Source organism: Copidosoma floridanum, unplaced genomic scaffold (assembly GCF_036245765.1).
Source record: "Copidosoma floridanum isolate Cflo_tuat_1 unplaced genomic scaffold, Cflo_Japanese_pri ptg000014l, whole genome shotgun sequence".
NCBI classification, from domain to species: domain Eukaryota; kingdom Metazoa; phylum Arthropoda; class Insecta; order Hymenoptera; family Encyrtidae; genus Copidosoma; species Copidosoma floridanum.
This window is the reverse complement of record NW_028321891.1, coordinates 10154598-10177676: the sequence shown is the minus strand read 5'-3', so window position 1 is coordinate 10177676 and position 23079 is coordinate 10154598. Positions and strand designations below refer to the sequence as shown.

The following is a 23079-nucleotide window of genomic DNA, read 5'->3' as shown; positions in this document are numbered from 1 at the left end:
ACTTGATTTATCGTCGTGTACTCTGTGATCTGATTAGCCGTGTCATAATTACGCGACCTCTTCATTATTAAAAAAAAAAAAGAAAAAAAAAATCATGGTAGCCAGTTCAGTTTATTTTTTCAAATGAGAGATAGTGTTTGCAGAGCAACAACAAAAGTTTTTCTATTATTGTTTGTAACGCAAACATTCCCTAACGATGATTATAATTAAAGGCAAATACAGTAGACTCTCTCCGCAGAGTCCATAGGCCAGAAGGTAATGAAATTCACATCCCGACAAATAAAGCAGCAGACAAAGAAAAAAAGATTTCATCACAGATGATATTAAATGTTCAAAAATCAAAAGTCATCAAGCATATCGTAAACACGTGCCACGAGTCATTTTTATGATTGATCGCACACCTCATTTGTACATGCAATACTTGGTCAAATGTTCACGGCCACTATATATGTTTAGACTTGATTCACGCCCAATAATGCCATTGAACGCCCGCGATCCTTGAACCAATTCAATGAACCTTTTATCGCAAAAAAAAAAAAAAAAAAAAAAAAAAAAAAAAAAAAAAAAAACCATCACATTATAATATGCTCTCAAAATCGTCCCCGTGCTCGTGCAAATTTTTTATTAGGCTTCGATCACACCAAAGTTGTAGGAATATTTCCCCTCGAGTGTATTTTCGCAACTGAATAATAACCTATATCCTTCATCCTCGCAAACGTACAGCGACCTTTGTGTCGATCGTTAAAAGTAGGACGACACTTTAATTATTACCACCGACCACTAGGTATATAGCCTATGACTTGTACAGGCTCAGCTTTTTTTTGTTAGATACAACAACGCATCTCGCACTAATGAAAGTTTAAAGTCAAGCGTGTAAATCCTCGTCACGCGCGTAAATAGCTATTTTATGTTTTTTTTGTTTTTTTTGTTTTTTCTTTTTCCTCTTCGCACCGAGGGAAAAAAAAGAGAGAGAGAGAGATGGATGTGTGATAATGGCGAGGACTTTGGTGCGCGCAAGGGGAGATGCAATCTGTGATTATCACTCCCGTGCAGCCACATTGTAAAGAAACGCGAGAACTTTATGTAATGACAAAAATTACAGGATTTTGCAAGAAAAAAGAGGTAAAGAAGAGAAAAAAAAAAAAAAAAAAAAAAAAAGAGCAAGAGGAGGTGCGCGATAAAAGGACCTTCGTTCGGTGAAATCCTGCTTGATATGAGAGAGTGCACAGGACTGCAGAGTCAACAGGCGAGTGATCCAACAGTCGTGGCGTCGAAAAATGCACTGCAGCGCGCGTCAGTTGCACCATAGATAATCTGATCTGCGTAAATGTCACACGAGTACCTATATATACGAGCCGCAGGAGTTGCAGTACCAGAGCTGCAGCGCGTGAGGGTCTGACGGTGTATGTATATACGTGTAAGCGAAAAATCGGTATCAAGGGCACTGCCAAGGCTATTTTATTCAAACTCTTGATACACGAGGCAAATATCTATACAATTATGTACAAAAAAATACGTGCACGGATACGTTTCATATTTTACACATGGACATGAATATTGACGAATCAATACGAATCAGTTTTTTTTTCGCTTGAAAAAGTTAGTCCGAAGTAGTTTTAACGAACCAGCATGGCAATTCACCAATTTTCGCTACAGTGCGGCTTTTCTTTTTTGGAGTTTGCTTTGTATCATAGATATAAAATACAGAAGCTCTGCAAGGGTCGAGGTGATAATGGAGATATCGACAAATACGGAGGATTCGTCGTCGAGAGGTACATTATGGGCATATCGACACCAAACCATCGCAATCGCAACGTCACGTCTCGTATATATATATGTATATATATATATATATGTATATATATATATATACATACTCACGTATACCAGTATCAGAATCCCTATTATCGTTTACAGTATACACAAAAGCAGCCCTGTAAACTTGTTCCTGACAGAAAATTAAATGGCACGCGAAAAACTAATTTTTTTTTTCTTTCTTACATCCCTGATGGAGTTGAGGTACCGGTATACATAGATTTATATAAAAAAAAAAATGAAAAAAAAAGTAGTCGATTCAAACTCTGTAATTAAATATTTCGTTCTACTAAAATATAGATCAGTCGTGCCCGAAAATCCAAACACACGCGTGTTGTATCGTTAAAAGGTGTGCGTGTGTAGGTGAAACGTTGGAAATGCCCGGAGCTCGACCAAAGAAAAAAAAAATTATTCACCACGCAGGCGTTACCCAGTAATTAAATCAATTATTCCAGGAACCGTAATGAAGCGACCTCAAAATTTTAATAGCCACACGTCGCGTTTGACACGTTAAAAATTCCAAAGTCTCGATAGGTATAGTAACGATGTAATAGTCCGTGGTGTGCCGAAAGAAGAAGAAAAAACTGTCATTGAAAATAAATTCCACTCGGTCGACGATCGTGCGATCGCTCGCTACTATGAACATGAGCTCTAGAGTCAATGGATCGGCATCAGCAACAATTCCATACGCGCACCGAGTGCGAAGTCGGCTCAAAATAAGAAGGTTTGAGGAGAAATAAGAAAAAAAAATTTTTCTCAGAGTATCTCTCAGCAGAGGGTGGGAGGGAAGAGCAGGAAGGAAAAGCGGGGGCAGCTTTACACGCGCGAGAGGCTGTGGCGGGTCCAGTGAGATTAGGAGGGAACAAGCGGGAGAGACAACTCTCTCGGAGCAAAAAGAGAGGGAAGTTGTCGTATATATACGGGCGTGCGAGCGCGCCACCAAAGCTTCTCTTTCCCTCTGTATCCCTTTCGGAGATTTAATCTGCGCCGAGGCACTGTGAGCGCACACAAGAGCGCGCCGAGATACAGAGAGACGACGCTCTGCTGTTGACGGTCGAAACGGTCGCTGGAAAGGAGCGCGCGCGACAGCTCTGATTTTTCTCATCCGATTTTCTCACCGATCTTTCGTCGAAGCACCTTTCGGTGGTCCCTTCGCAAGGGAATTTTAGGCTTAGCTGGACGATCGAGTGCGCGGTTTGCGCCGGTAGGACTCAGTGCGCTGATGGTACACGGAAATAGTGATGTTCGCGAGTTGTGATTGATCGAGGCGGAAAATCGGCGGGCGAACGTTTCGATACTTTCGGCTCTCGTGGGAGCGCCAGTGGGTTGCGTCGGAGAGAGACACACAGGTGGGTCAATGCTACGTATTTCATTGGTATTTTTCTCTTCTAGTACATCTACTTGAGATTTTTCAAACAATCAGTTGTGGGTGGAGTTGGACGTTAAACGTATTTTTTAATAGAAATTGAAAAAAAAAATCATCAACCCAGTTGAACATTACATAGGCAATAAGCAGGAAAAGGTTTTAACTGTGCTGTATTGAAAAAAAAAAAAAACATCAGTATGAATTCCAGAATTGATTATTTAATTATCACAATTTACTTACCAGTTTTCTTTGAACCATCTCGATCAGTATTTCGTATTAAATAAGTATTTTTATATTATTGTACTGTTTGCTAAGACGCATTAAAAAATATACTGTATTTTTACAGTAAATACATATTTCGAAAATTGATATTGTAGTCAAATAAGTATACGTCTAAGGTATTATCATTCGAAAAGCTTATTTTCTATTGCATAGAGGCGTAACTATAAAATTTACCTATATGTCATCCGACTAACCCTGCCAGTGGATGGATGGAAATAATGCTCTTAAAAATTATTTGAACTTGCGAACAGGTTGAAATTTTTATACATTTGAATTAAAAAAAATGTAATACCAAATTTTCATATTCAACTCTACTTTCATGCTGTGTTTATGTAAAGAAAGGAAGAAGAGAAAAAAGAAAGTTGAAATCAGAAGTAATCACCGAAAAACCGATCATTATCATTATCCGTACTCCGCAGAATTTATACCTTATAGGCATTATCATGCCAAAGACCCAATACTGATTTTGCCCCGAAACCATTAAAGTTGCGCGCGCGCGTTTACAACCGCACATCAAACACAAGCCGGTACTTTTAATAAGTATCGTATACAAGCAAAACATTTGTCAGTACGCGTGCGATCGACTAATATTGTCCTGGCATAAACATTACATACCACTACTATCAACAGACAATCGAGACTCTTTGATATTTTAAATGTAATAAGTATGACAAGGTAGGTATATACGGCGATTAGCCAGCACGAATTTCGTACGTGAGTAATCATTGCAACGACAGAAGCAGCACAGAGGCATGTATGACATGCAGGTATATGATAGCCCAACGTGCTGCTGAGGTAAATTTCTCAAGTGGCGGGCAAAGAGTCGTCGGTGCTTGTAACCATAAAACATGCCCCTGATGGTACCTATTCGCAAATGTTCCGGGAATGGCAACAACTTCTCGCCTAGTATATTATGGCATATTTTACATTATACTTGCACGTGAGATTATAACTGCACCATAGACGGACGATCGTGCGGAACTGATTTTTCATCGAGTGATTTTTTGATCGATGTGAGTACTATGTACTGCAACAATTTTTTTTTTTTTTTGTTAACATTGGAGCTGATACTATCGTGAAGCCATTACGGGTTTTAAATTTTTTATGGTTTGATTTGTGTTGTAATAACTCATAGTTTATATTAAACGAAGATAAATGTATCGATGACTCATTTAGTGCCTAATTTTCAGTTTCCTCCGATTAAAAAAAATGCAATACCGATTCGACAGCTTATTTTTCCAAAGATATTTCAATCGACCCCCAGATAAAATTCGTATAGTCTTTTTTCCCCGCAAATTTCAATGTATAACCGTGTAAACGTAAATTTGGACATGTAAATGAAATGGAACATTATGTTATCGGACAGATCTCACGTACTAATCTATTCCAAAGTCCAACGCGGGCTTATTATATAATTTTCCAGATTTTCTGTTTGCACATGGACAAAAAAAAAAGGAAAAAAGAAACCTACTCTCGTAAGGAGCAAACGGCGAAGAAATTTTTCATCTCCACCGAACAATCGGCCGTTTATTATTATTATTACTCCCGTTAGTTTTGCACCGCTCCAAAGATTCGGGGTCCAGATTAAATTAACGTTCGACTCGTCGTTAGGTGTAAACTAGTTTTCCAGCGAAAAAGGATGAAAAAAAAAAATAAAAAAATAAAAAAAACAACCGCGCAACTTTCACCGAAATCCGAAAAGCCCGGCTCGAAAACAATTTCCTCGCGTGAAAACCGGCCGATCGGCAAACCCGTACTTGTAAGTAGGTACGCGTGTACACTTAATCGCGCTCATCCGCATAGCGCGCTCTAAACTTCGATCGTGACGAATTTGATTATAAGGTTGTTACAATCTATAAGTAGGTACGCGCGCTTATTCGGCGACCCGCGTGTCCCATACACAAACGTTCGTCCATTCACTCCTTTTCTCCCGTACACGTGTAACAACATATACTTTTACGCGTGCCATAGTCGTATACAGGTGAAAGAGAAATAATAAGAGTGGGAAAATGTATAATGCACATGTGGCTGTGGTACTTACAGTGTATCGGACCCAGGTGCAACTGGCCGATGGTACGACGACCGAACGCGGCCCCTTGGCTCTCTCTCACACGCATAACCGGCGCTCTTTGGCAATACTCTGCACTTGCATAACTTTCTCTCTCTCTCTCTCTTTTCCCTACGACAGTAATTACTTACGTAATTTTTTTTTTTTTTTTTTTTTTTTTTTTTTTTTTTTTTTTTTCCCCACCGCTCCTACACCCAGATGTATGTGCTTGTCCTCTGATGCGTGAGATTCCGTGTTTTTGGGGTCCACTTCTGCACATGTTTTATAAATCTGGGTTAATCTGCTTTGTTTGGTGTCCACCGTTGTAGGGACCAGTTCCAAGATTTTATTTTGAAGAGAAAACCTTTTCTTTTCTTTTTTTTTTAACTTAGGAACAGGGTGATGGTGGTACTTGGTTTGGTTTTCCATGATGTTACACGATTTCGCTGAATTTTGCTGACAAATTAAATTATCTGGTTGATAAAAACGCTGATGTTCGAGTGAGCCCATGATTAAATACAACGAAAAATGTGTTTTCATTATAAATAAAGATTCGCCTTTCGTGACAAGCAATGCAGGATTTCAGACAAATTTGATTGAAAATATTAGCCGATTATTTGCTCCTCCTTTCTTCGATACATACTTATACCTATCGTGTCCATCACTTCGCATGAATTTGTATTACCTGCTACACTTACTATCACGCGAATTAAGTTTCCAGAAGATTATCAGAGTTACCAGTCTTGTACAAAATCATTGTAGTTGGAAAAATATTTTTTTCCTTTTGCTATTTTTATTGGTAATCGATACATTCGTGCATGATAATATAAATGTGCAGGGCACATAACATATTACATATACGTATGCATATTTTTTTTTATGTTTACAAAGATTGTTTTACAATATTTTATTTCCACATTCGTACGTAACTTTCGAAGGTCCATTCACTTTTAACGTTGGAACTAATTTTTTTTTTTTTTTTTTATCATGCAAACAAATTGAGAAAAAAAATTTCTGCTGTCAAAATTGTGCATTCCTTTTCGTTACACTTAGCTTCTATTTAAAAATATTACTTTCACCCGAATTTTTTGTTACAACAGTTGTTCTGGTATCAACTTATTAACAATTTTTCACTTAAAATTAAAAACAATTACTTTTCCGCTTTTTTGCAAATATATATTCAACAAAAAAAAATACAAATCTGATCCGATGTGTTTGAACACCAAATATAAAATCCAATTTTTTGAATAATTTTAACAATACTCGTAACCATCAGCACCAGTATCAAGTAACCCGATACTTTCGTTCAGTAAAATAAAAAAGTCGTATTTTTTTCCGAGACAGAACATCGGTACTCAAAAATTACTTCCTAAAATCAGTCTCTAAAAATATATATATATAATAATAACAGCTCTGCTCTAAGCAAAGTTGAAAGAAGTATTAGTCCAGTATTACGTCAGTGCTCGACGTTCGCACATAAGAGCCACCACCATCGTCGCCATCATCGTCATCATCATTCGGTCCAACTTATCTCTAGGAGTCAGTCAACAATCGCGTGCAAAAGATAGAAAAAAAAGAGACTAAATGACGCTAACGCGTATCTCTGGTACAGTAACCTTCATGCAGCTTCATCGCTCTCTTTTTCCGTCAATAATGTACACACACACACACACATCGGAGCTCATCGCGTTTTGTAACCGTCAAACGATTCACTCTTCGACGAGAATCAAAATTCACGAGGAGTGCGCGAATTAGGTATCTCCCTGGATAATCAGCCACGGGCATCCATCATTCCACGCCTGAAATGTAGGTACGACGAGCAGAGGATAATGAGTATGTTGACTCGAAAAAATTTTCAGTTGTCCGTGCTGGGACTGTCCGAAACTTGTCACTATGGGAACGATAATTTTGATAATTATGGCTTCGTGTGTGGGACGAAAAAAATGTATTTGTTGTCATGGTCGAATGGAGCCTCGCCGCGCGTTGTTTGCAAGTAAAAAGATAAAGCGTGACTCTTGTAATTATAAAAAAAGGCACGTTGTCAATGAAATTTTATATAACGTATTATTCATCGCAGTTTTGTTATACTTCGTGCAGAATCTACAAGTAAACATGAACATCGGCACGTGACGTGCGGCGAAACGATAGTTTTGCTTCGTTGCTCTTGTTGATTCGATCGATATCGTTTGGGCAGAGAAAAAGAACTTTTTTTTTTTTTTTCAATATCTCGTACAATGGAACAAATATAAATCGGGGTGTTGTTTTGTACGCGTTTTCGTAAATATAATACGTTTTTTTTTTTTTTTTTGTTCATTTGGGTTACATCATGACGTGTTGTCGTCTGACCGAGAGTGCCGGAAGAAAACAAAAATATTCATTAACAATCGGCGCTTTTCGAACGATAAAGTTTCAACTTAATAAATTCTTCTGGTTTGATAATTGAAAGAGATTTTTTTTCCCCCTTCGTTTCGTCCAACTTTACGGAGACAACGTAGTAATGCCTACCGGCGATACGTGAATAACGTGTGCAATTACAATATCGAGCAACGAGTGCAGTGAATGAAATTTTGCTTTGGGATTTTCAATGCAGTCGGAGTGTTGTAGGTTACAGGTTTTTCACTGTACCTTCAGAAGTACAGGTTCAATGATACCAAGTCGTCTAAATTTTTTTTTTTTTTCTTTCGACTGTGGAGAGAAAATGGAATATTCTAATAAATAAGAGCTACGCGACGCGCGCCGTACATTAAAATACGCACTTGTTTCTGCAATGCGATGACATATATATATTATGCACACATGTATGTACATTGGGAAATCGTCACGGTATACACTGGGACATTACGAATTCATTTGTATGACACTTGGGATGGAAAAAAGGAAAATTAGCGCGCGATGGAAATGCCACTCCGTTTAAATCGGTTTTAAATTATTTATGAGTATTATCACTCGATAATGGGGATGGGGAAGTAGGGGAGGGGGGGCACTCGTGGACTTTTTGCCGCGGATTTTTTTCCCTTATGCGGAAAATGCATCGAGAACCGATAAAATCGACAAATACGTCGTTTGCATTGATCAAAAGGCATTGAGTGAGTCTTAAAAATCGGCGATTAGCAAATTTTCACAGTCGAAAGAGAGAACGATATTCAGTTGTTGCGACTCGCGAAAGTCATATCTTTTTCTTAAAATATACTCCAGTATACAATTATTAGCCTTGAATTACTGTACTTTTCAACTTTGTTAAAAAAGTTATGTATGTAATAACGTTTTGAAAACATTAAAATTTTTCGCTGTTTCTCAGGACCAAAAACTACTTTTGGATGCTTTTTAGGTGAATTTTCATGTAACGAGTCGTGGCAAAACACAAAATTATTGAAGGACTAAGCTATTTTAAGATGATTCCAGGCAACAATAATATTGAATTTCATTTATTAAAATGATATAGTGAAATTACCGTAAAATTATTGGTAAAAAAATTAGACCACTATGGCATGCAAATTGACTCAAAAGGAGTCCAAAAGAGATAACTATGCATTCTTCCGTTGTTGAGATGAGATAAGGAAACGTACATCGAGGCGAGAAGCAAATTAAAAAAAATTCCTGATGTTGTCCAAACGTATACCGACACCAGGAAGTTGTTGTCTTCTATTGAGTTTCGCAACGTTGTACGTTATGTTGCGTTAAAAGCGGAATGCCATACGAAACGAAATAATAACATTGCAGTGCGTATATATATTTTAATATTTGTTCCAGGTGACGGGAAATTTTCGCAAGGCCATTGAAACCCACGGCGACCATGAAGTCCCCCATCGAGATCCAGCAGTACCGAAGTAAGTACACTTTGTTTACCCACAATAATACGCTTGAGCAACCAATTTAATGTGTACCTATATATACTTAGCATCGACATTTATACCTTGGGATACAGGCTAATTGTACTATATATGTAGGGAGAGTCGTACGAAAAACGTTGAACTGCGCTCGACGGAGATACGACGAATCCCGAGAGTATCTGTAACTAAACGGTTGTGGAGAAATACCGATGCACTCGGCGTTCGAGAGGCGACACTTTGACGATTAATCGCCGGTCTCGTCTCTCGAGCGCGACGGCTTTTCTTCCGCGCAAATGCACGCGGCGCTTGATGGCGGGGGGTTTGTTGTTATTTTTGCGAAAGTTCACGACGTTGATTACCGATGACTTTGAATTCGCATTTTTATTCACCAAATGTTAATGCACTCTCTCTTCTCTGCGTTGATTTATCACACCTCGTAAATATGAATCCCGCCTTTTTTACAATGCGAGTGTCATCTGCACCAGCTGTTGATTTATCACTTATTCGTTTATCGGGGTGCTATTTTTGTTTAATTTCAATGTTTATTCAACTTTTTCTTTTTTTCTTTTTTTTTGTTTGTTCCGACTCGAATGTGGTAAATTTGGCAAATATCCGATGTACAGTTATTTTTTATTCGAATAGTTACATATTAACACGAAAAGGGATGCAACAGGTGATAAAATGCACAAGAGGGTGCACACAAATTGTTCGTTATTGGCGATGACATTTGCCTTTGATGAAAATAGTTTTATAGCTAGAACTATTTCCCGTGTGATATCGGTTACAACAAAATGTAGCTGGCGACTGTGGCAAGAAGTAGTGAATAGGAAGGTGTCACTTTCTTTTATTGTTTTAATTCGTTCAAACAAGATCTTTTTTTTAAATTTATTTATTTTTTTTCCACGTAACATCAAAATGTGGAACTATCAACTGGATGAAATTATTATGTGGCACTGAAGTGCCATAGTTATTTTTGAGAAGAAACATATCGTTTGGCTCTTTATGCACGGCTATCTTGGTCTGGAATGTAACGCAATTATGAATCTTGATGCAAACTGGAGGGAAAAGTTAGAGGAAGAAGCGTTTATTTCAATAACTTGATTATCAACCGTTGCAAAGTTTATTTCGAAGATTCTAGAACACGATACTCTTTTCCGTTTATTTTAAAAAAGGCAAACGATATTTTTTTCCAGGCTTTTTTTTAAATATGCACGTTTGGACCACTATCGCGCGGAAAAAACCGTGGACTAATCGATCAGTCTCGTTAGGTAAGAGCTTGCAAACCCCTGAATATACTTACTGCGTCAATAAGAAGAGATGGTCGAAAAAAATGACAATGGCACATCCTATTTGGACCGATGATACTGACCACTTACGCCGAACGCGTCAACATTTTTTTCCTCACCTCCGATTGTTGCGTTGAACTTGAATCTCGCCTCAGGGACGTGAGAAAAAAAAAAGAATCAACGAAATGCAGTCCAGACATCTTTTTTCAAGAACAACAATAGACACCGGGTATAGCAAACCATTTGGCCGAATTAGCATACGGTTTGACGGATACTTTCGTCGAACGCTAATACCACGTCCATTAGTCGAATACAATTGGTCTCACTAATCGGGGGGTAGCTTACGAAACCGATTACACAATCGTACAAGCAAATGTACTGCTAGTGATTAATCACTCGTTAGATCTTGATCGCTAAACATCGCGCGCGTAATCACCAAAGTTCGTGAAGAGCTCGAGCACAGGCGAATCGACGTCATTTCCATGTTTGGTTTTCCAAACCACCCGTGGGACTCTTTGATCACGCGGAATTTCAATTAACGTCAAAAAAACAAGCGAATAAAAAACAAAAAAGCAACGCAAAATTGATGAACGTCGGCGGTATTGGCGAGCGAAAGCAAAGCGGTACACTGGAAAGTGCATGTATTCATGTTCAGTTCAATGCACCTTAGCACACGTATACCTGCAATGTGGTCATTGTATAAAAATGTACGGAGCGAGAAACAGTAAAAAAAAAAAAAAAAAAAAAAAAATAATAATAATAATAATAAATAAAAGTAAAAAAGTTCAATAATGACTACGTGACTGTGCTGTACGTGTATTTTATGTGTGCTCATGCTGTAGCGCGTAAACTTTATAATATACGATGGTGCGCGAATCATTTATGTTTCCATTGCGTAACAGATTAGAATTGGCTGCCATAAAGTTGAATAATCGACGGATTGCTGGACTGCATTTTTGAGTTTTGTTGCTGATACATAATATATAATGTATAATGTACGCATAGCTACGTAATTTTGCGCTTCGGGATGATATCTGTACAGTGTTTTAATAATTGCCGATGGTTTGATCATTTATCATCGTTCCTACGATAACTGGTGTAAAACTTGTGTCTGGCAGCAGTTGCGTGTTATATATACTCTGTGCTTTGGATAAAGTTCGCAAGCGCGAAAACTACATTTATTGCACAGCGGTAATTATCACTTTATAAAATCGTTATCGCCGATCGGTAACGAATACGCAACTTTGATGATTGTTTTTTTATTTGTTATTATTTTTTTTCCCAATCAATCAGTGCAGACGCAGCAATAAACGACAGGCAAGTCATAGATCACGACAAGTGTAAACATAGTTTTCCAGCTGGAGTAGTTTCTGGAATGCCTCGATCATTCCTACATCTTTTAATGATGTAATTTAAAGTTTTTTTTTTTTTTTTTTTTTACCGATTGGAGAAATTTCCACTCCAAACTCAATTCGCGACTACAAGCAATGTAAACGAAAAAATCCTCCTCCCCTCTCTTACCTTGTCCTTTCAATAGCAACCTATACTGGCTGTCCTTTCCAGTTGCTCTTCTTTTTTTTTTTTTTTTTTTTTTATCCTTTGCTCACAATGTGGCATGTACATATAGTTTTTGCTCGAGGAAGGAGAAAAAAAAAGCCACACGAATTTCCTTGAATGAAATTGATGCGTGTTCGAGGACCTCATGCAAATGGAAAATTTCCATCTTACTCGGGCTCGCGCGAGTTTGGGTTATCTGTATGGGTACGCGCGGCGATTTTCATTAATGAGTTCGAGGTCGAGGTTAATAATACGCCGCAGATCGAATTTTGACGATCTTTAAAAGAGAGAGATGTCGAGTTAAAAAAAAAAAAAAAAAAAAGTGACGGATGGAAGGCCAAAAGATGGATGAGTGATTTGCAAAGTCGATATATGCGCGTGATAAAAACAACACTTCAATGGCGCGGCATCGTAATTATTCCTGAAATTTTTGTCCGTAGTTGGTCATCACCTTCTTGTCCCGCACGAGTAAACTTTTTTTTGTTTCTTCCTATACCTTAGGTTGTCATGTGTATAGTAATGGCGATTCCAGTCGTTTCGTAAGCCAATTCTTGTTTTTTGTTTTACTGAAAAAAAAAAAAAAAAAAAAAAAAAAAAAAAAAAAAAAAAAAAAAAAAAAAAAAGGTATTGAGTCACTTTTCGTATACTTTGAAAATCCTTTCAATTTTGTATTGAAGCAAACAAGACCCGGCAGCTTGTCTCTCTGGACCACACTGCTCTTGCTCCAATTAACCCTCGCGTAGGTACTATGGTCCCTGCAAATTCACGCGATGTCACATAATGCCCGTGTAACAACGTGCCAAATGACGTTTTTATGTAAGCCAAAGCCGATACCTGTGCCCGTAGCCTGTGGGGAGCCCCGATGTATCTGAGTCAAGGTAAGCGAGTCCAGGAGTGCACAGACAAGTGTGTATATGTGGAAAAGAAAGAGCGACGCGTGTCGGCGGGTAGTTTCATACTGGCCGGCTGGTGCTTCCTGTTGACCTGGTAATTGGCTGTAAGTTATGTGCATTTTATACGAGTACGTGGACGCACGACCGGAAGTTCAAGGTTTTGGGGATCGGTTGGGCATCACTTCGTCTTGTTGGCTCAACGGTCGGAGTAAATTGTGTTGTTGCTGTAAATAGTAATGGAGTATCACGTAGATAGCCGTGATTTTTTCTTTTCTTTTTTTCTTCAACAACTGAGGTTAAGTTCGTAGACAGGCTGATATTTAACGTCAAGTTTGACGCATCGGTATTGAGGTTGAATCATTGGTAATTACCATTACCAGCCTGCAATTTTATATTGTTTTTATGGGGTATTTTTTTTTCCATGTTACTTGTATGCACATCTTCTACATTTTTACTAGAGCAAAGTGAGTCTTGTGACTTATAAAAAAAAAAAACACTTGTCACAACAAACGATTCTTGATTAATACGGAATAAGGGTGGTCTAAAGTATTTTACGTCATTGTCATGAAAAAAAAAAAAAATTCGCTTTTCAGCTATAATTTTGACAATAGACGACTTTCACACCAATACGTTTCGACAAAACTCTTGAATCTCCTATCCTGAAACTTTTTTGTTAATAACACTTTTGTGTGAGGAGTTCTACATACGTTAAAAATATCCAAAGTAAATAAAAAGAGTTAAAAAATTGTTTTTTGTTCCCATAAGATGAAGTAATTAACTTTCAGCGACGAAAATACAAAAGTTGTAGATCAAAGAATCAAAAAGAATTTTTTTGCCAAAGACAGGAAAACAAACTAACATCATCTGATAAAGTGTTGAACAAAAAGTTTATAACTCAATAGAAAGTAAAAACTATTTTTGCAGAAAACATATTCATATTATTTTGTTTACAACGCAATTATAACATTTTGTAACACGAGCATAGATTTAAGTTATACCATTTGTTTTATGTCTGGCGTGTACCCCTTGTATGCAAGGAGTTATTTTCTCCAAAATTTAACCACTTAATTAACTGCGAATAAATGTTTTTAATCAATCATTTGTATTTCAAAGTACCGGAGTTTCTCGAGTAATGAACGTATGAGTTAAAAATTTAAAATAAATTCACACACATAGTGTATCATCCGTAAAAATGACGGATACATCTTTAAATGCAACCTATCCTCTTTAATTTTGTTACAGTCCTTTGCAATGTAAATTTTTCATAGTAATTAACAGTGTTGTTCAAATAAGCTTCATTCATTTTTTTTTAATCTTAATTGTATAAGCATACATAAACATGCAAATATGCATCATTATACTTTATCTCGATCGCATGAACAATGTTTTATATAAATTATTGACAAACATCGAAAAAAAGTCACGGCAACGCTCAGCGTCATGGGTACATAGTTGTTTGCATTGACGTGGTCAATGTTGTTCATTAGGACAAGTTAGTTGCAAGGAAACGAGATCTGAGAAATAAGAAAACATCGTTGCTTTCGAAGTTGGTTTGAACTTCAAAGCGATCTAGAGCCATCCATGTTTACAACGATGTTTTTATACGAGGCATAAATACTTGGACATTTTCACGAGAAGTACGTACGCTTTGTTGTTTTACCATCGTACTTGCATTATAATTTTTTTCAACCAATTTAATTAAATAAAAGCCAATGTTTTTAACAAATCATACGTTTTAAACATAAGTATGTTTATTTGTTGTAATAAGTAACTCGTTACAACTGTCATATGTCTGGATGAAAAGTAATGCTTGGAAATAATAAATCGTCTTGTAAAATATTTTTCCTTAGGCAATATTATTAAGATGGTTGTATCACGGTGTTTAAAGGATTGATAGTTTAATTAAAATGTATAATCATTGTAATTTTAAAGTAGTTGTGTCACAGTCGTGAGATAAATTTTCAACTTTACGTTTTCCAAATTCATCGATTACCATATCATTTATATGAGGAAATAACATCATTTATTATGAAATGATTCAATTAAAATCCAATTTTAATAAACCTAGACTAATACTTACGCTAAAAACCTTTAGTAATCCAAAAAAATTTTTCCAACCTATGTGCTAGCTACTATAGCCTTGATGAACTTTTAGTCGTATTAATTAGAGTTTTTTAATTAATTGTAGTGTTATTCTTTTGTATGAATAATGCAATGAGTGAACAGATTAGGAGAAAATTTTAAAGAATCCACGATTTATTGTATTAATGTAGCAACAATATGCACTGGTCTTGACCAATAAATTTTACTTTTTGATGCATCTACCTTATAAAGGGTACAAAATACGTCTAATTTTGCAAAAATTTATTAAAAAAAAAAAAAAAAAAAAAAAAAACACATAAATGTATGTTTTTAATTAAGTAAAAAAAATGCAAGCTTATAATACAGCCTATCACATGTAGATACGTTTAAGATATAATTAAAGCCAATCGACAAATTTCATTGCGATGCAATAAGACTTTCACCGTTTTTTTTTTTTTGTTTTTTATCTACGATAACGGCGTTATTGGAAAAACTGCAGAATGTATCGCGATGTATCATGAATTTATTCCAACTTGGCAACTTTTCGCAACGTAATTTTCTTCGTTGTACGTACAAGCGTTTCGATAAGCAAACTGAACATAAAAAGCGCGAAAAAAAACCAATAATATTTTATTCATCGAATCGCACAAAAACGTGTATCTCGGAATATCTAGCCACCTTAATTTAGGAAAATCTATTTGAATGAAAAAAAAAAAAAAAAACATGCCAACGCGAGCTTAATTGGCAGTTATACATATCCTCAATTAGTCAAATATGTTTCATCGGACGACGAAATTTGAATAAACCGATACGTCGAATGGAAGTGTCGTTCATAAGCCGAGCGCACGAGGAACCGTGCACGTATTGAAAAAAAAGCATGCAGTGTACATGGGGCCACACTTGAGTCGTTTTCGGAGCCAAAAAAGTGTGACGTGCGAAAATGACGTGTCCAGTTAGTAAGTCATGATATATACCTACACCGTAGGGCTCATGACCGGCAGCAAAATGTGCGTTCACCAGTGGTGTAACCATCACGTGTACGGTCGCATGTATCTTTTCGAGTAAACACGCACCAGCTCCGGATCCTACCGATAGACGCAGTTCATTCGAGGCGGCAATTAATGGAAATTTATGAAAAAGACCCTTGGACGCCAATGATCGCGCTTTGCTCTTGAGAAACTCGCGAGAGGGAGGAGAGGAACTGCCGATTTTTTGCAGACTCCGCAATTCAATGTTATCGGTAGAAAGTACCGCAGTTTATCATAATTCGACCGATTTTTTTCGCTAGGCGCCGCGTAATCGATTTGTTATATAAATAAACACGCAATACATCTTGTTGACGCTGGTGATATTGTGCTGAGTGGATGTTTCAAGAAAATTGACAGGATCGAGAAAGTCAAGTTTTTCCCCACGACTCGTGTCCAAGTTTAGCTTTTTTTTTTTTTTTTTTTTTCCCCAATGCCTTGTAAAAAAGCTAGCAAAGCTGAATGATGGTTGTCTTTTTCTTGTGTTTCAGGGTGCATCCTGTTGTTTCTGATCGGTATCACCTGCAGCATCGTCGCTCTTCTCATTCACGTAGTCGATCCCGTAAAAATGATTGTGCAACATGTGAGTAACAAAAAAAACTGGTTTGGAAGGATTTATGTTTATTTCTGATTCGATGTAGAGTGGCATTTTTTAACGACCGTTTTTTTCTTCTTCTCCCCCTCGGAGAGTCTCATTCAGGTCTATTTCTATTCTTCATCTCTTACCTCATAGTTACCTTCTCCGTGGCCTCTCAAGCTGCATTGCTTAGACGTCCCGCAGAATTCACATTTATCGGGGGATGGGGAGGGGGGAAAGATATACAATTTTCAAGTTATGAGATGATTGATTGTTTGATGTTTCAGAAGTTGAAAATGTCGCCAACGTCGTTGACATTTTCCATTTGGCAAAAGCCACCGATCGCAGTTTACGTCTACGTCTATATATTCAACGTGACCAACACCGATGCGTTCCTCAGTGGCGAGGAAAAACTCAAGATCGAAGAAATCGGTCCCTTTGTTTACCAGTAGGTTTTTTTTTTTTTTTTGCTGAATCTAACGCGCCCAAGCGAGGCTCCGGTCTAACAAGTTTCGACAATTTTCCAGAGAAATACTGGAGAACCAGAACGTAACGTGGCACGACAACGGCACGCTCACCTACATACCAAAACGATCGGTTGAGTTCAAGCCAGAGATGTCGATCGGCATTCCGGAAGAGATCTACGTGTCGGTTCCCAATATCGTGATGCTCGTGAGTGTTAGAAAAAGAAAAAGAACAAAGTCATCCTCTGCTAATCAATCATAATGCCCATAGCTCGACTTGCTTCGTTTATTCATGAGAGTAAATCGTGCAGGACAATTTGTCAATAAAAATCGTTTCGAGCGTCGTGCGTCATTGAGCCGTGCGGCGTAGGGTTCAGCGAACGCGTGCGGGCGGCTCATCCTTGCGTGACGAAACGAGAGGTTGAAATTAATGAGCCGTGGCCGACACGCGAGATTCCGCTTAATCACGCTTGTTTGCGCATTGAAATTCATATTTTTTGTTGCGGGGAAGTGGTGGGCTTACGAATTTGTCATGGAGTTATTTTTTAATGTGGAATTTTTTTTTTTTTCGAGGAAGATAAAATTTAGAATTAAAAGGGGGAAAAAATTGCTGTTACCTAAGCGCATCTGACACTACATTCAGTTTATTATCGTTGCACTTCAATTATGTCTTTTGATCGGAAGCAGCAAAAAATTCGTACCAATAAAAGTGGAGTAAGTTATTATCACTTGAATTATAATAAAAAATGGTGAGACCGATGATTAACATCGTTAATTATTCCAGAAATAAACAATAACACGTGTTGTCATTCGATTTGATATTAATCAACGATTGATGACGTGATTTTTTTTTTTTTAAATTCATTATTACAATCATCAGTGGATAAGATCATGTCATTTTTATTTAATTTTTGTTGCGTCAACTGTTAACTCCAACTTATCAACGTTGCAATGACAAGTGCTAGACACATCATTTTCAAAGTGTGATATTAAATACGCTGATACAGGAAAATTATTTATAACCGACGATTTAACGATAATTTAATTTAAAAATCTTTGATCTATGTATGAGTACAATCTAAAACAAGGATTCGATGACCAAATCTTTGATATATGTATTCCATACTCGAATATATTAACTACTCTTTATTTGACGTTCGTATATTTGATTCATATATGTACAGTATAGCTAGCGAGCCAATTGTAGTAAAAAATAAATTTTAATTTCTTAACACGTTTATCAAGTTAGGTTATTAAAAAAAAAAAAAAAATCGAGATTAAAGTCACGTTTGTGAATTTAATTACTCAAGTACAAGTCATTACTAGCAATTTTGAGTAAACACTACTCTGTTATTATTTGTTCTGTTACTGGTATTCATAGTTGGGGGTCATTGATCAGTATATTGCAATTTACCCAGAAAATTTTTATGCATTGTTTTTTAATTATTTATTAAGCGGTTCATTAAAATGTAAAGAAACTGTAATTTCGCCGGAAATATAAGTATGAAAAAAAAAATTTAATGACCCAACGTGTAAGATCGACGTGTTCAATAATTTTTCTTATAAAGCCAGGATGGTCATAAAAGAAGTCGTAAAACCCATACGAACAATAAACGCTTCTTATACACTGAACATTTTTTTTAACGATTGCTGAAACTTACCTGAAAAGTTATCGGTTCGCGTGTTCAACACCTGATTATTGGAAGAAATAAATTAAATTTAAACGTATACAAATTAGCGAAAATGAAAGAAATGTTTCTTTTCTTTTTTCATCCAAGAAAACATTAACGCAACATACCATGACCACATACGATTTGTAAACCTTACCGGTTTAAATATAATGAGAAATTTCAGTAAATGAAAGTACTTAAAGCTACTAAAATTCGTGAGCCAAAATCCGGCTTCAAACATTATTTACAAATTATATTATATGGTATAAAAAATCCCCGATGTCGATCAAACGGCGTGGCTCCGAGTGAAACTTCCTCTCGATTTTCTTTTTACAGGGTGTCTCGTCAGCCCTGCACGACGCCGGTTTCTTGGTCAACTATCCGTTCATCCAGTTGTCGAATTTCTTGGACGCCATGCCAATATTGAACATAACAGTGCAGGACTATCTGTGGGGCTACGACGACCCGATGGTCTATCTCGCCGGGAGCGTCGTGCCGAAATACATCACCTTCCGAAAATTTGGACTCCTCGATCGGGTGAGTTGGGCATGCTAATACGCTTACCAAACAAGCGTTTCACCTCACCGATACATCCACGTACCACGAAAGTGAGTGATTGGCGTTCAATGCGAAGAAGAAGAAATAAAGAAACGTCCCAACCGCGCGTGCGAGACCGGTCTTTTTTTTCTTTCTTTTTATCTTTTTCTCGGTAATTCAAAACAAAATAAGTCATACCGAGGCTCCGTGGAAAAGTTGTCACTCTCCTTTTATGCGCGCACGCGCGAATTTTTCGCTCTTTTCACGATTTCAAGGCCAACTTCCAACCCGAGAAACAAGTCGGGCTTCCCCTCCGTTTGCAACACGCGCTTGAAAACTCATTTGATCAGAAGCGAGAGAAAAAGGTAAAAAAAAAAAAAAAAAAGAAAAAAAGCAAACAACTACACTACACCAGTCGCAGGTGTACGTAGAGACGGATACAGGGAAAACTGGATCGTATCAGCTGATGGATTTTTTGCCCCGCTGACTTAAAATTTAAGAAAAAAAAAAAACTCACTGAATATTATCATCCATCTCGTCATACGAGTATCGTGTCGGATGGACGTTTTTTTTTTTTTCTTCTTTGCGCGATCGTGGGTCACGATAGGAGATTGTTTATCGATTACGTAAGGGCCGAAAAAGGAAAAAAAAAAAGGAAAAAAAAAAAAAAAAACTATCGAAAACGCCAACAGATGTACGACGAAGGTACGAACGTGATAAACATGAACGTCAAGGGCAACGAGGACATGCTCGAGGAGAGAGGCCGCTACCTGAGCATCGAGTCGTACAATGGCAACCCTGGGCTCTCGATCTGGGGCTACGTCAAGGAAGAGGGCAACCAGACCCGGCCCGAGTGAGTATCACCTTGATCTATCGAAATGTCCCCTTTTTCGACCGAACACGTGTGCATGTACATATTTTGTTTGTTTACAGAAACACGAAATGCAATCGGATCCAGGGGGCAACCGAGGGCACGGTATTCCCGACGATGATGGACAGAAGGGCGGTGTTCAGGGTGTTCAGGAAAGCTTTTTGCAGACCAATGCCCATAGCATTCGTCAAGGAGGTGAACCTGGACGGACTGCCAGGGTACCAGTACGGCATTCCCGACAACTTTGCCGATCCACCGGAACAAAATCCGGACAACGAGTGCTTCTGCCGGGACAGGACTTGCCTCAAGCGGGGACTGCTCGACTTGACCCCTTGCTATTACAGTTAGTACACCTATATATTTATTATCCTGTACACATTTATTAGGGATAATACGTACGCGAGTTTTCATGCTTAGTTGAAGTGATAAAAATATGAACGTGTATCGTGAGTGGGGAAAAAAAGGAAAATTCATAATGTTGTGTAACACGATTTTTTTTTTTTTTTTTTTTTTTTTTTTTTTTTTTTGTCGCGTTTAAAAAGTAGAACGGAAGTTATAGCTGTATATAATAAAGAAGGCATTTAGGACGACGCGTTGTGCAACACAATGTGCGAGTGCGTTTGTATTTTATGTACAACAATTGTCGCGGGGAAAAGATTCTTTTTTTATTTATTTATTTATTTTTTTTTTTTTAATGGCAAGAGTTTGTGTGTTGATCTTTTCGCCGAAAGTAATGAATACCATGAATATTCGAGTCAAACGTTGCTTTAAAATTAAGAAATAATGATAATAATGAAAGCCACTCAGGCACCGGAAAAAAGAAAACTGAACATTTCTGCAAAAGGAGAATGTACTAAAAAAAAAAAAAAAAAAAAAAAAAAAAAAAACAATACTAATGCAAAGTAGGAACGAGTAAACGAAGGTGTATAACGAAACATTTGCTATGGCTGGATTAAAAAAATACCCCTCACTTCCATCGATTTTCGGGCTTTCCATGCCGAATCATATTGGCGGTAAGAGCGGGATATTCCAGGAGGCTCTCTCTTATCCTTGCGTTGTGTACATATACGTTTGCGCGCAATTTCGAGAGAAAGGAGATGAGTGACCGTGAACCGCGTGTATACTGCACGAGAGTGCGACGTCATGTGGGGTGCTCGCGTTAATTGTAAAATATTTTCCTGACAAATCAGACGCGAATTAATGGTTATCTGTACTTATAATTGTATGGTGTACGGGAGAACCTTAACGATCGATCGTGAAATTCATGCCATACATAGAATGAATCCAGATGCGACAGTTCCATCGCGACAAAATGATTTTTTTTTCCATTTGCATTCCAATAATTTACTTCAACCCATTGTACTGAGCGTGTCGGGATTGATGCACTAGTCGTTTGTTTGATGTTGAAAGATGAAATGGAAAAACCAAATACTTTTTCCAGACATTCCAGCAGCTGCGTCTCTGCCTCACTTCCTCAATGCCGATCCATCGGTATCCGACGGCATAGAGGGTCTCAATCCCGATCCCGAGAAGCACGAGACCGTCATTATTTTGCAGCCGGTAAGCTCGTCTTTGTATACCCCTCCGATCGTTTTACATACCGATCGTCACACTTATCCCAATACATTCGTACATATAATATGATGTGTACACGCGACGCGACTAATCGTTCCCTTCCACAGAACCTCGGCATCCCGATGTACGTGCACTCGAGGCTACAGACGAACCTTATGATGAAGGAGACGTACTACAACTCCAAGATCAAGCCGTTCAACAACCTGACGGTGCCGCTCTTCTGGACCGATCTCGTGAGTACACATATTATCTACATCGCGTGTCGTTATATACTCGCGGTGTAAAGTGCAATTATCATGCGTGCAGTACTTTCTTTATTCCTTTTCACTCCTTCCTTCTCGCGCGTTGTTTTTTATCGCGGGATTTTTCGCAATCTCTTCGGGTGCAGGGTTTTTCCAGTGCCGATGTGCTTACGGTGCATACTATCGCGAACACATCGGCTTATGTAATCGTTTGGCCGATACATGTGCGTACATTTTTTTTGTTTTTCCTTCTTAATCACAAACTTTGAAGCGTCCATGTCCATTGAGACGATGATTATTTTTTCATCAGGTGATTCCCGAGATTCCCCCAAACTTGATGTTCCTGCTGAGACTGGCGATAACGATCGCACCGGTTGGCCAGACGATTTTCGCGATCGTTTTCGGTGTCTTTGGTCTCGGGGTGATCTGTTGGTCGCTAGCCCGAGCCTTTTTGGTCCTGCACCAGCAGCAACAGGAGGAAGCCGCAGCCGGCGATTACTTTGAGAGGCGCGACAGCACGACCGAGTTGAGGATACCACTGGGCTACGGGCCTTACACGTCCATACGCATTTTGCCCGCCATCAAAAAAATTACCTCCAAAACCGATCTTTTCATGTGAGAGCTTCAACGAGACCAGAGCACGGGTGTCTAGTTTTTGTACATACGGCGCGGCGACTATATACCATACAGTGATGGTGGTACTTTTCTTTTTTTTTTTTTTTTATGTTCGCTGATGAGTGATTAAGGTACTTTTAGTCGACGGTGCTCATTCCTATATGATAAGGACAATTATCGGTCGATACTTTAATGATTCATTAACAATATCAATATGCGTCATGTGCATTTGCGTTTTTTTATTTTTTTTCATTTTCATGAGCTTCCAAGAAAGAAAAATGAAAAAAAATGATTCAATCACGTGATTTGTGACATGATTGATTTTTAATTTTTTTTTAAACCATC

The 23079-nt window shown here is 37.9% G+C and overlaps 1 protein-coding gene across 1 annotated transcript; it reads left to right on the top strand.

Annotated features, from left to right (window-relative positions):
- Positions 1-3094: 3094 nt before the first annotated feature.
- LOC106638982 (scavenger receptor class B member 1) lies at positions 3095-22805 on the top strand. The gene is made up of 11 exons (XM_014352401.2): positions 3095-3164; positions 9261-9337; positions 16675-16766; positions 17048-17208; positions 17288-17432; positions 19231-19431; positions 20124-20284; positions 20365-20645; positions 21744-21862; positions 21985-22110; positions 22430-22805. Exons 2-11 carry the CDS (start codon positions 9304-9306, stop codon positions 22736-22738), a joined length of 1629 nt encoding a protein of 542 aa, XP_014207887.1. The 5' UTR covers positions 3095-3164; positions 9261-9303; the 3' UTR covers positions 22739-22805.
- Positions 22806-23079: the final 274 nt, after the last annotated feature.

What these genes read in the sequence shown, in the direction of transcription:
- LOC106638982 (XM_014352401.2), top strand. Translation starts at nt 9,304, where the DNA reads ATGAAGTCCCCCATCGAGATCCAGCAGTACCGAA. An exon ending in CGAGATCCAGCAGTACCGAA is followed by an intron (nt 9,338 to 16,674) that starts GTAAGTACACTT and finishes CTTGTGTTTCAG; the next exon opens with GGTGCATCCTGTTGTTTCTG. An exon ending in GGCAACCAGACCCGGCCCGA is followed by an intron (nt 20,285 to 20,364) that starts GTGAGTATCACC and finishes GTTTGTTTACAG; the next exon opens with AAACACGAAATGCAATCGGA.